The 14,400-nt window shown below is 58.7% G+C and overlaps 7 protein-coding genes across 7 annotated transcripts; 5 read left to right on the forward strand and 2 right to left on the reverse strand.

Moving 5' to 3' along the window:
- Positions 1-318: 318 nt before the first annotated feature.
- Positions 319-4,465, forward strand: OSTLU_48483 (ABC(ABCB) family transporter: multidrug (P-glycoprotein-like protein) (ABCB); the record flags this gene model as incomplete). Its single annotated transcript, XM_001415565.1, has 4 exons — positions 319-1,120; positions 1,361-3,522; positions 3,589-3,793; positions 3,860-4,465. 4 exons carry the CDS (start codon positions 319-321, stop codon positions 4,441-4,443), a joined length of 3,753 nt encoding a protein of 1,250 aa, XP_001415602.1. The 3' UTR covers positions 4,444-4,465.
- A 167-nt stretch (positions 4,466-4,632) lies between these two features.
- Positions 4,633-7,410, forward strand: NFF3501 (predicted protein; the record flags this gene model as incomplete). Its single annotated transcript, XM_001415566.1, has 1 exon — positions 4,633-7,410. The coding sequence occupies one exon, from the start codon at positions 4,633-4,635 to the stop codon at positions 7,408-7,410; it is 2,778 nt and encodes a 925-aa protein (XP_001415603.1).
- Positions 7,411-7,467: 57 nt separating this feature from the next.
- On the reverse strand, positions 7,468-8,910 carry OSTLU_29087 (predicted protein; the record flags this gene model as incomplete). Its single annotated transcript, XM_001415898.1, has 1 exon — positions 7,468-8,910. One exon carries the CDS (start codon positions 8,908-8,910, stop codon positions 7,468-7,470), a length of 1,443 nt encoding a protein of 480 aa, XP_001415935.1.
- Positions 8,911-9,491: 581 nt separating this feature from the next.
- On the forward strand, positions 9,492-10,049 carry OSTLU_7617 (predicted protein; the record flags this gene model as incomplete). Its single annotated transcript, XM_001415567.1, has 1 exon — positions 9,492-10,049. A coding segment is annotated over one exon (558 nt), but the record flags the coding sequence as incomplete, so codon positions are not given.
- Positions 10,050-10,441: 392 nt separating this feature from the next.
- Positions 10,442-11,449, forward strand: OSTLU_29089 (predicted protein; the record flags this gene model as incomplete). The annotated part of the gene is made up of 1 exon (XM_001415568.1): positions 10,442-11,449. One exon carries the CDS (start codon positions 10,442-10,444, stop codon positions 11,447-11,449), a length of 1,008 nt encoding a protein of 335 aa, XP_001415605.1.
- Positions 11,450-11,519: 70 nt separating this feature from the next.
- On the forward strand, positions 11,520-12,500 carry OSTLU_29090 (predicted protein; the record flags this gene model as incomplete). The annotated part of the gene is made up of 1 exon (XM_001415569.1): positions 11,520-12,500. The coding sequence occupies one exon, from the start codon at positions 11,520-11,522 to the stop codon at positions 12,498-12,500; it is 981 nt and encodes a 326-aa protein (XP_001415606.1).
- Positions 12,501-12,533: 33 nt separating this feature from the next.
- Positions 12,534-14,387, reverse strand: OSTLU_44507 (predicted protein; the record flags this gene model as incomplete). The annotated part of the gene is made up of 1 exon (XM_001415899.2): positions 12,534-14,387. The coding sequence occupies exon 1, from the start codon at positions 14,223-14,225 to the stop codon at positions 12,534-12,536; it is 1,692 nt and encodes a 563-aa protein (XP_001415936.1). The 5' UTR covers positions 14,226-14,387.
- Positions 14,388-14,400: the final 13 nt, after the last annotated feature.

Raw genomic sequence — 14,400 nt, forward strand, 5'->3', positions numbered from 1 at the left:
ACTCCAAAAGTCACCCGAGAGAAACCGCGCGGCCGAAAGTCGACACCCGGCACGGCCTGGAGACGCGCGCCGCACGACGCGACGCGGCGCCGCGACGACGGCCGCGACCTCGCGCGACCGCTCGAGAGGAATCGCGCGCGCGCTCAAATCGCCGTCGACGTCGAATCGCCGTCGACGTCGACGCGCGCGACGGAGGCGCCGCGAAGAGAAACGACGCGAACGACGCGTGACGTCGACCGGGACGTGATGGGAAAACACGACACGAAGTCGGACGACGCGACGCCGGATGACGCGGAAGCGCGCGACGTGAAGACGGAGATGGTGCCGCTGTCGACGATGTTTCGATTTTACGAGCCGGTGGACATGGCGCTGCTCGCGGCCGGGGCGTTGTTCTCGGCGCTGGGCGGAGCGCTTTTCCCGGCCGTCAACGTGGCGTTCGGGAACATGCTCGATTCGACGGCGGTGGGGGACGTGGGATCGAAGATTAACAACGCGGTGATCGCGATGGAAATCGTGGCGGTGTCTCTTGGAGTGAGCTTGACGCTCGGGTACTGGTTCACGTCGTGGGGGGCGGCGCGCGCGGCGAGAAATATGCGAAGCGCGTTCGTGCGAGCGATGTTGGCGCAGGATATCAACTTTTTTGAAAGCAAAAAGGCCGGGGAAATCGCGACTCTCACGGGGGCAACCGTGAACGACTTTCAAACGGGAATGTCGAAGAAATTTGCGGAGCTCATTCAGAGTGGCTTCAGTATGGCTGGTGGCTTTGGCGTCGGATTTTACTTCAATGCCGAATTATCCGGCGTGATTCTCGCCACCGTTCCTCTTCTCGGTTTCGCGACGTTTTTTCTGATTAAATCGATCCAGGATATGCAGAAAGGGAACGTGGAGTACGAAAGTGCTGCAGCCGTGGCGACGGAGACCATCGGAGCCATTCGCGTGACGAACGCGTTGAATTATCAAAACGTCGCGACGAATCGCTTCAAGGCAAATTTAGGCAAGGCGCAGCGACACGGCGCAAAGCAAATTTGGAAAGCGTCTTTCGCGGGTGGGGGGCTCTTTGCTTCGATGTTCATCATGTATGCCTTAGGTTTGTGGTACGGTGCCAAGCTCATCGCCGATAGTAAGGTGGACGCCATCGCGAGCTACCCACCGCCTGCCGGTTTGACCGATGTCACCGACGCGACGTGGGGCGCGCACGCGACGTTCGCGCGTCAAATGTGTGTTTACACGAATGAACCAACGAAAAACTACACCGGCGAAGCACTATTACAATGTGCGTGCGGATTGGATTACAGTATGGCGCTCCTGACAACATCACCAAACTGCGGTTGCGGTTATCGACTGTCGACGACGTTCGGAGGCGTTCTTGACTCGGCCGCATCGCCATGCCTGACGGGCGGTACCATTGTGATGGTCTTCTTTTCAATCTTGTTCGGTGGCTTCGCCCTGGGACAGGCTGGTCCTGCGATCGAGGCTCTAGCGAAAGCAAGGATGGCCGCGTTTAAAATCTACGGCGTCATCGATCGCAAACCTGAAAACGGAATAGACACGCGTAAACCTACAGGCGTCGATCCAATCACGCCCATGCGTGGTGAAATAGTCTTCAAAGACGTTGACTTTGAGTACTCGCCACAGCGACCAGTGTTCAGCGGTCTCAATCTCACCATCGAGGGAGGTGCAGTGGTTGCGCTCGTCGGCGCTTCAGGATGCGGTAAGAGTACGATTACGAAGCTCGTCGAACGCTTTTACGACCCGATGAGCGGTACCATCTTTCTTGATGGTGTCGACTTGCGAAATATTCGCATCGATAAATTACGCGCGAATATTGGCATCGTCTCTCAGGAACCACTTCTCTTTGAGGCATCTATCGCCGACAACATCGCCGCCGGACGCCCTCAAGCGATAGGTGGTTCGAAAGCTTCTATGGACGAAATCGTCGCTGCCGCCGAAGCAGCGTGCGCGCATGAATTCATCATGTCGTTTCCGAATGGATACAATACCATGGTCGGTGGGAAGAACTCCAAACTATCTGGAGGACAAAAGCAACGCATCGCCATCGCCCGCGCCGCGCTGCGCAACCCGGCAATATTGATTCTCGACGAGGCGACTTCAGCGCTCGACACCGAAAATGAGATGCTTGTGCAAGACGCTCTCGATGGATTAGTGCACTCTGTCGCTGGTGGGCAACGCACTACCATCGTCATCGCACACAGATTGACAACAGTTCGTGACGCCAACAAGATCGTCGTGCTTGGCAGCAAGGATGCCGCCGCTGGGTTGGCGGGTGGTGGTGGTGGTGCACATGGCTCAATTGTTCTCGAACAGGGCACGCACGACGAGCTCATGGCGCTCGGCTCAAAGGGCATGTACAGAAACCTGGTTGGGTTGACCAAGGATGATGGCTCTAAGCGCGTCAAGCGATCTGCGTCACTCTCCTCCTTTCAGTCAGTGCGTCGCGAAACGAGCGAATTCGGCGAAGAATTCACAAAGAAAGACGTTCAAGTTACGGCAAATAAGCCGACCGAGGTGTACAAAGTGAGCGCGGCGCGCGTGTGGAAGTACAGCAAGGAGGACGTTCCTTTGCTCATCACTGGCATGTTCTTCGCCATCGCGAATGGCTGCGTCATGCCATCCGTCGCCTTCGTCTTCGCCGAGCTGTTGACTGTCTTTTACATGGATGACATTACTTACATGCGAGAAAGATCCGCTGTTCTTTCGGGTGCGATGGGTGCCGTCGCCGTCGGAGCGTTTTTGGTAATGGGAACGCAAGGGGGTATTTTTGGTAACATCGGCGAGCGTCTCACGACGCGTTTACGCATTCACTTATTCAGATCAATCATGCGCCAAGATGTTGCCTTCTTTGACGAGAAGGAGAACACCGTTGGCGCGTTGACGACACTTCTCCAAGCCGACACGACAAAAGTTCGCACTATGACGGGTCAAAGTTTTGGAAGCGTGATTCAAGCCGCCGCCGCGCTTACGTTTGGTCTCACTGTGAGCCTCACAGCGTCGTGGAAGTACGGTCTCGTGCTGCTTGCATGCGTTCCCGTTTTGAGTATCGGTGAAATGCTGAATATGAAAAATCTTGCTGATAGCACGTCGCTGGACGAAACCGTCGCCGAAGGTTCCGCTCGGGTGTCCGAGACGGTGACGATGATTAAAGACGTACACGCCTTCGGTCTTGAGGATAAAATGGCGGAGAATTACGATGCAGCTATATCGACGACGACGGCGGAAGAGCGACGCAAGGCTTTGCGCACTGGTGGTTCGTTTGGCCTCGCGCAAGCTTTGACGATGGGCTTCTACGGGTTCGCCTTTTGGTGGGGTGGGCAGTTGATCGGCAAAGGAGAGCTCACTTTCATGGATTTCATGAAGTCGCTTTGGGCGCTGGGCTTCTGCGCTGCAGGCGCGGGGCAAGCGGCTACTTTTGCCGGCGATAATCGCGATGGCACGGCATCGGCCGGGCGTATTTTCAAGATGATCGATCGCGTGCCGCCGGTGAACGCGCAACCGTTCATTCAAGTCTCCGGCATTGAGGAGACCGCTCGCCAAGTCCCGACTTCGTCGAGCGACACTGACGAGAAGAAGTTTGGCAAAGTCATCGACAACTTGAAGGGAAAGATCGAGTTCAAGGGCGTGTTCTTTAGCTACCCAACTCGTGATGCGCCAGTTCTTGGGGGATTGGACCTCCAAGTGAATCCGGGGCAGACTGTGGCGCTGATCGGGCAATCAGGAAGCGGTAAGTCGACGGCGATTCAACTCCTCGAACGGTTTTATGAAATCGTTCGCGTCAGTCAACGAATCACAGACGACGATAACGGTAACGATTTCAAGATTGCGATCGAAGGCGCGGGGTCAGCGGGTAAGATTTACATCGATGGCGTCGATCTCTCTGAGTTAGACTTGATGTGGTTCAGAAGCAATGTGGGTTTAGTCGAGCAAGAACCGACGCTCTTTTCAGGAAGCGTGCACGATAACATCGCGGCGGGCATGCCCGGCGGCATCGCAACTCGCGACCAAGTCATCGCTGCGGCGAAAACAGCCAATGCACACGAATTCATCGTTCGCATGCCCGACGGTTACGATTCCGACGTCGGCATCGGTGGTGGCCGTGTCTCTGGGGGCCAAAAGCAGCGCATCTCCATCGCGCGTGCCATCGTCAACGATCCCCGCATCTTACTCCTCGACGAAGCTACCTCGGCGCTCGATAACGAGTCAGAACGTCTCGTTCAAGCCGCTCTTGACGGTTTACTCGCCGACGGCAGCAAGCGCTCGACAATCGTCATCGCCCATCGCCTGTCGACGATTCGAAACGCCGACAAGATTTTCCTGCTCGAAAATGTCGACAACGCCGGCGGCGTCGTCGCCGAGAGCGGCACTCACGCCGAGCTCATCCGCGCCGGCGGCAAATATAAAGCATTGACGTCTGCATACGACCAGTGATCGTGTCTTGTAAATCACGCACCATTTTTTACTCCAGCTGTGCTTTGATTCGCGCCGCGACTCGGCCCGCGCGTTCTCAGCTGTCGCTCGAAGTGTCCAAGAATTCAAACTCACGCTTCACATCGCACCGCGATGTCTTCGCCGTCGCGCGATCGTTCGGGAGTTGTGGACACGACCAACGCGCACGCGATGCCGTCGCCGACGCGCGCGTCTAAGTCGCCGACGCGCGCGGTAGCGACAATCGACTTGACGAATTCAAATTTCGGTCCGAACGCGACGACGACGACGACGAGTAAGAAGCGCAAGGTGGACGCGGCGAAGGAGGCGGAGAAGCTCGCCAAGGCGCAGGCGGCGCAGGCGGCGAAGGAGGCGAAGGAGGCGGCCAAGGCGGAGAAGGCGCGACGCCGCGAGGAGGAGAAGGCGGCCAAGGAAGCGGCCAAGGCGGAGAAGGAACTAGAAATGGCGAGGGCGAAGGCGGCGAAGGAAGCGGCCAAGGTGGAGAAGGAACTAGAAATGGCGAGGGCGAAGGCGGAGAAGGAAGCGGCCAATGCGGAGAAGGAACGCGAAGCGGCGGCGCTGAAGGCAGAGAAGGCGAAATCGAAGGCGGAGAAGGAGGCGGCGGAGAAGGCGAAATTAGAGGAGAAGCGGCGACTCGAGGCGAAAAAGGCCAAGGAAGCGAACGTTTTCGCGCAATTTTTTGTGAAGTCGCCAGCGGTGAAATCGAAACCCGTGGTGACGCCGGAAGTGCGAACGCCGGAGGTTTCGCGAGAGGTGCGGGAAAAGTTGGATGATATCGTGCGCGCGGAGGATGCCGTCGAGGATATGGACGCGATTCGTGAAACGTCTTTGAAACGTTGGAAGACCAAGCGTAAAGAATGTAGAATTGAGAAACGATGGGGTGCGCGACGCATCCAACGGGACGTCGAGGTGACATCTGTGCTTTGCTTTTCTTTGCTGAGTAAGCGCAAGCGCGACGATGACGGGATGGTTCACAAGAGTGCGCGTCAACGCCGCTTGTTTGATATCGATGTCGCCTTATACGAGCGCCCCGCATTTTGGGGAACTGGACCGTTTCCAAACCGTCCGGCGAACGCATCCGTTGTGACTGGAAGAAGGCCGTTCGGACAAGAAAAAGATGTTGATTACGAATATGATTCCGCGGAGGAATGGGAAGGCGCTGACCAAGGCGAAAGCCTTTCGGATGAAGACATCGACGAAGAAGACGACATGCCGCAGGCTTCAGATGATGAGGACGATGGTTTTATCGCAGGCGACGACGAGATGGCCGATGAACCCAGGCATTTCGACGCTGCAGCTATTGGCGATGATGCGGAAATGACGCAAAAGCGAAGCACGATGGCGATGCTTGCCAACCGTTCACGCCGCTCGGCGGCTCCGCTCGTGATTTCTAAATTAGCCACGACAGTTGCTGAAAATGGCGGAGAATCAAGTTTGTTACGCCTGTTCGCGTTGGAGGCGCCGTTTTCGAACGCGCCGCGCATTAGCCTCAAAGTGTCAACTTCACAGCCGGCGTCGGCGGTGAAAGCGTCGAAGACGGTTTCGAAAGCGGCCAAGACTGCCACAAAAAAGAGTGCGGACGACATACTTCAGGAAAATCTCCGAATGCTGGTCATCTTCCTTTTGAGAAACCCGTCGTTGAAAGTGAACCAGGTGAAAGCCAAGTTCCTCGAAGAAGCTTGTCACTCAATCGCCGGTTTGAATCACTCGGCGGTGAAACGAAAGATCATGGAAATTGCGACGCATGTGTCGAATCGCTGGATCATTACGGAGAAGGCTATGCAAGACGCCGGTGTGAGTGACGAAGAGGTTGCAGAGCTGCGAGCTAACGCTGTCGTTCCAGCAAAGAGTACGGTGAAAAAACGCAAAATCGAGCAAGGCGATGGCGCCGCTGCGGCTCCACGAACTTTGGAGACATTCTTCGGCAAAACAGAGCAGGAAAAACTTCCCACCGCGACGGACGCGCCAATCTGGAATCTCGCGATTGCGAGTATGTCGAGGTCGAAAGACTCCAAAGGGATGTTCCGGGATGATTACAAGCACATTTTTGACGAGTCGAACTTGAAAGCGTGCGTTGAACAGGGGGTTGTTCCCGATTCGTTTGTTTCATGTCTGATCAGAAGCGTCGGCGCCAAATCGCAAAAGACGGCATTCCGTATTGCGTGTGAGAAATTGCTCGTGGTTGTGTTTCGCACGCTCGGGAACGGCCAAAATGGTGTTTCGGAGCGCAAGCTCGTCACACCAGCCCGTGCGAGCGTCGATGCCGCTTGCGGTGGAGATGCGCTCGTGAGCGCGATAACTTCTTGCATAGAAAGTGGACAGGAGTCGTTGAAACTCGCGGCATTGGAGATAATGGATGCGCTTTTGTGTGACCCTACGGCGGGAATGAAATTCGTGACCAATCGCATGTTCTCCAAACAAGTGATGCAGCTCATGATTGATGCGCTGGGCAGACGCAACGAAGAGTTTTCCGTTCTCGCCATGCGCATTCTCTGCCGCGCCCTCGGCAGTCAAACTGCGATTGAGACGTGCTCTGCCTTACGCCCGGAGGAGTTCCTGACGTTATCGCGAGAACTTGCAAAGGGCATACGTTACCAGTCGCCGGACATTCGCGACAATGTCCGCCACGTCTCGTCCGGTTTGAACTTTCTCGAGAAATGTTTCTCGATGGAAGCCTGGACGAGCGCGGTCGACCGCAACGCTTGCCGCAAAACTCTCGTCACCGTGTTGGGTGCGTGCATCGTACATCGCGAAGACGCCCTCGATTGGACGAACGAAGTCACGACTGTTTTGCTTAATATTTTGATCGGAACGATGGAGGTGCTTGAAATTACGTCCGAGGACAAGATACAAATGCGGAACGCTCTCAACGCGCTGTGGACGTCGAACGATGGGCAAGTCAAGCAACTCGTCGAGAAGGTCCAAAACGCACTAGAAAATGTCTGTTGAAACAAATGATACACTTTGATCGATTGAAATGAAATACACTATAGTTCAGCTATTCCGTCAACGCCTCGTCGGCGCGGTGTTTTGACGAAGGATGTTGTTTCGACTCTTGATCGCTTTGCTACCGCTGCCCTCGTTCGCTATCGCTCCCACTTGCATGTACGGATATTCTCCGGCATGTCCGAGCAGACGCGGCGGAAATTCTAATGTTCCGAGCGCGAGGGTCGTTACCGATTTAAGTTTTTCACTCGATACCGGCGTGAGGATGTAAACGTAGCGGTTGTCAACATCGATTCCTCTCACGACGCCGACGCCGACGCATTCAGCGCAATAGCGTCCAGGTGCGGCGGATTTCAACAGTCCGACGACCGCACCGTTGAGCGCCATCAGCGCCTCGCGCGCATCCAAATCGCTTTGCAATACGTGCAAAGTGATGTCGTCAAACGACACGCGCCACGGTGTCGCCGTCGTCAAGTCGAAAGCCGTCGCCGCGAACGCTTCGTTTTCGCCCAAATCGTCCAGTTCGAGAGCGCCTTCGTGAGGTCGCTCGTTGCACATCGCCACTGTTTGTCGAGACCAAGCGAGCCAGGACAACGCGCGCGAATCGCTGGGTGACCTTTTCGTGTCTTTCGACTTCGTCCCGCCCGGAGACGCATCGTTCGCGATGTTTTCGTACGTTTCTACGCTCGTCTCCTCTGTCTCCGCGTCGGCGCCCTTTGGCGCCGTCCCGAAACCGGCGGCGACTTCGTACGTCGTCACTCGCGGGTTCGAAGTCTCCGGAACGTTTGCGTCGTGAAACCAGTACACATCGTCGGGCACGTTCCTACTCGCGACGTGCGAATTTATGTTAATCACGTAACACGATTCCGTGCTTCGACCGACGGCGCGCAGAATTTCCTCCGCGAGCTCCAATCCGAGTCCCTTCACCCAACCGCTCGCGTTCACCACGAGCGCCGGTTTGTCTTCACCCAGCGCCGCCCACGCGTCGACGCACGCGAGTGCCCCTTCGACGTACGCGTCTGGATCGCCCTGCGGGCTCACGTCGCCGACGAAGCTCGCGTACAGCGGCGCGCTCGGAGCGCCCTCGAATTCCGCGCCGCTCGCCTGATGCGTCTGCGGCGGCCCGAGCAACGGCGCGCGTAAAATCGTCAGCGACACCATCCCGGGCGCCGTCAACTCGGGCTGTCCACAATCCAAATCCAACCACCCACACACCCCTCGTTCGCGCAAAATCACGTTCGCCGCGTGCCGAGCGAGCGTGCTCTTCCCCACGCCCTTCGGCCCGACGAACGCCGCCGCGAACGCCTCCCTCGTCCTCGTCGCCGCCTCCCGCACGCGCGTCAGCGCGCGCTCCCAATCTCTCGACACCATCGTCGGCGTCCATCCCAACGCCCGCGCTTCCCTCGCCCCGCACACCGCGTACGCCCCGCCGCCGCGCACCGCTCGGAACTCCAACGTCGCCCCGCCGCCGCCGCTCGCCGCGCACGTCGTCGCGCTCGCCATCCCCGCCGCGCTCCGCACCACCACCTCCTCCGCCGTCGCCCGCGACGCCGCGAGCGCGTACCCGCCGACCGTCACCGCGCCATCGACGCACCGCGCGACGCACGCGCCGTCCACGCACGCGACGCCGTCGCCGTCGCCGTCGCCGTCGCCGTCGCCGCGCGAAAGCGCGATCGTTCGACGCTCGACGCCGTACGGCGCGCGAACGGCGCGCGTCGCGCGCGCGTCGTCGCCGTCGCGCGCGCCGTCGTTTTCAGCGCGCGCGCGCGACGCGCGGCGCTTCCTCGGCGGCATCGAGTGCGGCGACTCGACGCGCGCGACTCGACGACGCGATGCCGCGCGCGACCGCGACCGCGACGGCGCGCGCGACGGCGCGCGCGACGGGACGCGCGCGGACGCGGACGCGGACGCGGACGCGCGCGCGCGACGCGCGACGCGCGCGCGACGGCGACGCGCGACGCGGGACGGACGCGGCGGCGGCGACGCGACGCGACGCGAACGCGCGACGCGTGACGAGCGCGCGCGCGACGGGACGCGACGCGAACGCGCGACGGACGTGCGAGGTGCACGACCTGTCGACGGCGCTGACGCCGTACGACGAGGCGTGGGCGTGGCAGCGAGGATTTCTCGAGCGCGCGCTCGAGCGCGGCGACGACGCGAACGACGCAGCGATACTGCTGCAACACCCGCCGACGGTGACGCTGGGCGCGGGATCGACGGTGGATAACTTGAAATTTAACGTCGATCGACCGCCGACGGGGTTCGAGGTGCGACGGTGCGAGCGGGGGGGGGAGGCGACGTATCACGGGCCGGGGCAGTTGGTGCTGTATCCGATTCTAAACTTGGCGCGCGCGCCGCACGAGGCTGATTTGCACTGGTACATGCGCGCGCTGGAATCCGTGGCGCTGGAGGCGATGATTGAGTTAGGGTTGGACGCGGCCAAGTGCGGACGCGTGGATGGGTTGACGGGGGCGTGGTGCGACGGGCACAAGGTGGCGGCGGTGGGCGTGCGCGCGCGACGATGGGTGTCCTACCACGGCGTCGCCCTGAACGTCTGTCCCGACCTCTCGCACTTCGCCAACATCATCCCGTGCGGCATAGGCGATAAACCGGTCGGTAGCGTCTCCCAGCTCTTGCGAGGGGACGTCGGTCTGGTGAGTTCGGCGTCCGAAGCCACGCCGCTCGTCCCTCGCGAGAGCGCCGACGCCGACGACGTCGCGTTGATGCTCGACGCTCGCGACGCCTTCCTGAGCGCGTTCGCGCGCGTGTTCGATTTAGATTTAGAAATCACTCCGACCAAGCCATCGTTTTAGGCCGGTGTTTTAGTTCTTAGCCACGCGGTGTCGCCGCGAGACCGCGACGCCGTCGCGAGACCGCCGTCGCACCCGCCGTCGAAAAAGTCAAACCTCCCCACTTCGCGCTCGCGCGCATGCGTCGCGCGTTACTCTCCCACGCGCGCGTTCCAGCACTCTCGCGCGACTGTACGGCGTCGCACGCGCGTCCGTTCGCGCGTCGCGCGACCGCGCGCGCCGTCATGTCTGAGGTGATTCAGGGTGCCCACGCGATATCGGTTCCCGCGCCCATGGCGACGCGCGATCCGTTTCTGTTCTGCGTCTACCACAAAGACCTCTTCCCGGCCGGCGACGCGAAAATGCAAGCGCCGAGGCGCGGGAACGGCGCTGACTTTGACGCCAAACAGCCGTACAGAATGTACCACGGCGACAACATTCCCGGCTTCCCGCAGCACCCGCATCGAGGATTCGAGACGATAACGGCGGTGATGAAAGGAACGATCGATCACAGCGACTCGCACGGGAACGCCGGGCGGTACGGGGATGGGGATTTGCAATACATGACGGCGGGCGCGGGTATCGTTCACGGCGAGATGTTCCCGTTGAAACACGACGACAAGCCGAACACGTTGCAGTTGTTTCAGATTTGGTTGAACCTGCCGAGTGCGGATAAGATGGTTGAGCCCGCTTTTGTGATGCACTGGAGCGAGGACATACCGGTGCGAAAGCGAGACGGCGTGGAAATCACGGTTTGGACCGGAGAGTACGACGGCGTCAAGGCGCTCGCGCCCACGCCCAATTCGTGGGCCGCAAAGCCGGAGAACGACGTAGGAGTATATTTGTTGAAGATGGAACCAGGCGCGGCGTTTACCCTCGCCCGTGCGCGCGGTGGCAAGTCGACGAATCGTTCGTTATACTTTTGCGAAGGGAGCGCGATTGAAGTTTGCGGTCAAACGCTCGATCGTAAAGCCGTGCTGGACGTGGATGCGTCGCGTGAAGTTCAGGTAAAGAATATTGGTGAAGACGAAGTTATCATTCTCGTCTTGCAAGGAAAGCCTATCGGCGAGCCTGTGGCGCAGCACGGGCCTTTCGTAATGACGTCTGAAGCTGAAATTCGCCAAGCCTTTTCAGACTATAGACAAACCCAATTCGGTGGCTGGCCTTGGCCCGAAGACGCCGTAGTGTTTCCCCGGGAGAAAGGAAGATTCGCTCTGACCGGGGGCGTAGAATCCGCTCCACCTGCACGCTGAGACTGTAAATGATGTTAGTTTTTTTTTCAAGTTTGAGGAAATTTCTCGAACATCCGAGGGTGGTCAGAAAATGACCCCCACCGCCGTTTACCCTCGAAGCAACTTCGTGCGGAGAGGCTATCGCGTGTTCATCCTTCTTCCGCTGCGACTGTGCGCGTTCGTGACGACGCTCGGTTTGCTTTGGGTGGAAAGCGTGGCGCACATTTTGCTGTGTTTTCTTCTCAACGTTCGCTTGGGCCCCCGAGCGACTCAGCACGCCGCCGAGGAGGCCGGTACCAACTCTCGCGTCGCATTCGTGAATGATTGGCTCAAGCTACGACTTAATGCGGAGTATCCCACATGGTTCATGAAGTTTCACGACACACATCTTCGTGTCGCGCATTTTGCGGCAAAGGTGGCATTGTTCTGCTTGGGATACTCGAAACTGGACGTCCAAGGCGAGCGTGATCCGCAAGCTGATGTACTCGTGTGCAATCACCGTGGAATCATCGACGCGCTGGTGTTGTCCTTCGCGCTTAATCAAGTGCCAATCTTCGTCGGTGGAGCGTCCATTGTCGAGCTGCCGTTCCTGCGAGAACTTGGGATCTCCTTGGACTTGTATTTCGTCGACGAATCCATGCGAAAGTTTGCGGTGTACGAATTACGCGACCTCCTCAGCCCTAAATCTTCCACTCGTCGTCGGCCGCTCGTCGTATTCCCCGAAGGTTCGGCTGATTATGGCACGAGTCTTCGAACATGGATTCATCCGGGATGCTTTCAGATCGTGTCCGCTGAGCGTATGCAGGGTGTCGCACTCACGTTCCAGGGACTCGGAGAATTTTCACCTACGTGGCCGTTGTCGTCGAGACTGCACACCTTATTCGGCATACTGTTCTTTTTGGCACAGATTCCGTCGAATCGATCACGCGTGGAGTTTATCAAACCAAAAGTAGCAGAAAATGCGACTAGGGAGGAGATGATGGAAGACTTCAGGCGAGCGATCGCGAGCGCTCTCGATGTCCCCGTGGCGAACGAGCGCGGCGGCTACGATATGCCACATCGCGAGCGATGAACGTGCAAACAATTGTTGCTACAAACATGTGTGCTACCACACGTCCTGATGGTATCTAAACTCTGCCTTCAGGCGACGTAAAATCTCCTCCGCTTCGTGCGCCGCGTAGTCGCCCTCGCGCATCAACACACTCAGGAGCGCCTTGTTCACATCCTTTGCCATGTTCTTCGCGTCACCGCAAATGAACACCGCGCCCTCGTTTTTGCCCACGGTACCTTTGACGATTGGGTACACCGTCGACGCCTTTTCGATAATCTTGTCCTGCACGTACACCTTCTTCGGCCCGTCGCGGCTAAACGCCACGTCCAGGTCGGTAATCACGCCCTCTCGCAACGCGGTCTGCATCTCTGCTTCGTATATGAAATCGCGATCTTTGTTACGGCATCCAAAGAACAGCATCGCCGGGCCTAACTTGGCACCAGAAGCTTGAAGCGCCGTGCGCTCTTGCAAGAAACCTCGGAAAGGGGCGTAGCCGGTGCCTGGTCCAATCATGATAACAGGCGCTTCTGGATTTGTCGGCAGTCGGAAAGTGCTCGTTCGCACGAAAATCGGAATCTTTTGGCCTTCAGCCGCGCGCTGTAAGAATGTACTCGCGACACCTTCGTGCATGCGACCGGTGAAGACTTTCTCTTTGACGACGGCGACGGTGGCGGTGACGACGTTTTTGTTAGCCGCCGGACTTGAGCTGATGCTGTAAAATCGAGCCGCTAAACGAGGCGCAACGGCGCCAAAGAATAATCCAATATCTGGAACAGCGCTGGAGTAGTCCTCCATCACCTCCAAAAGCGATCTGTGGGGCTTCGTTATGTACTTTGCGAATTCATCCTTGCCCGCCGGCGAGGCTAAAAAGGCGAGCTTTTCTGCGTCCTTGCCCGAAGCGACGGAGGCGAGCGCAGCGAGCGCTTGCTTTCGAGGGGGCGTTAAAACGTCCGCGTACCGCGCAATCGCATCTCCGACCGTCATGGGCGTCGCGAACGGCTCGGCGAGCGACGCAGGAGCACCACTCGGCTTCACCAAACGGAAGACCTCGTCGACGTCGAGCTTCAGCGCTTTGGCTACGCGCTTCGTGACGTCCTTACCGTTCTCCGCAAACACGCCCAAGTGGTCGCCCGTCTTGTACTGCACGCTCGAGCCTGAAATATCAAACTCTACGTGAACGCAACTTCGATCGGCATCTTTACTGAAGAGTTCGCGCACAACTTTGACGGAGGAGAGGTACGGCTTTGCCGCCGTCGGCGCGACGCGCGTGTTAGAGTGCTCCTTTTCGTATTTGGCCGCCTGACTCGCCGCTGCGCGCTCGCCGTCGCTACCACGCATAATGATGACGTCGTAACGAGGCAACTCCTCGTCGCCGCCGTCGGAATGTAAACCAAACTTGGCCTCGAACGCGGGCCAAAACGCCTCGATCCAATTTTCAAAGTCTTGCTCCAAGCACTGGTCGTCGTCTCCCAAGTGAAGCTTCAGCAGCGGTTGAGCGCCTAAATCCACCAAAGCCTTGTGAACCATCTTCGCCGCCGCGTTGAACTGTTCGTAGCAACGATTACCGAGCCCGAACACGCTGAACGTTACGTTTTCCAACAAATCCGGCATCCGCCCGTCGCTCGCGCAGTCCCGCGCCCAATACACGAAATCCGAGCTCGTATCCGTCGGTTCCCCGTCCCCGTACGTCGATTGCAGAAACACACAGCACCCGGTCTCCGCCACGAGCGCGTCCTCGGCGTGCATGGAATCCACGGTTTCGAGATCCACCGCGCGCGCCGCCACGGCGGCGCCGTACCGCGCGCGCGCGTGCGCCACCACCTCCCGCGCGTACCGCTCGCTCGTCCCCGTCTGCGTGCCGTAAAACACGCTCAGACGCACTTTCCCCGCGTCGTCGAACGTCTCTTTCGCCGTCGCCGGC

Source organism: Ostreococcus lucimarinus, chromosome 1 (genome assembly GCF_000092065.1).
Source record: "Ostreococcus lucimarinus CCE9901 chromosome 1, complete sequence".
NCBI lineage: Eukaryota > Viridiplantae > Chlorophyta > Mamiellophyceae > Mamiellales > Bathycoccaceae > Ostreococcus > Ostreococcus sp. 'lucimarinus'.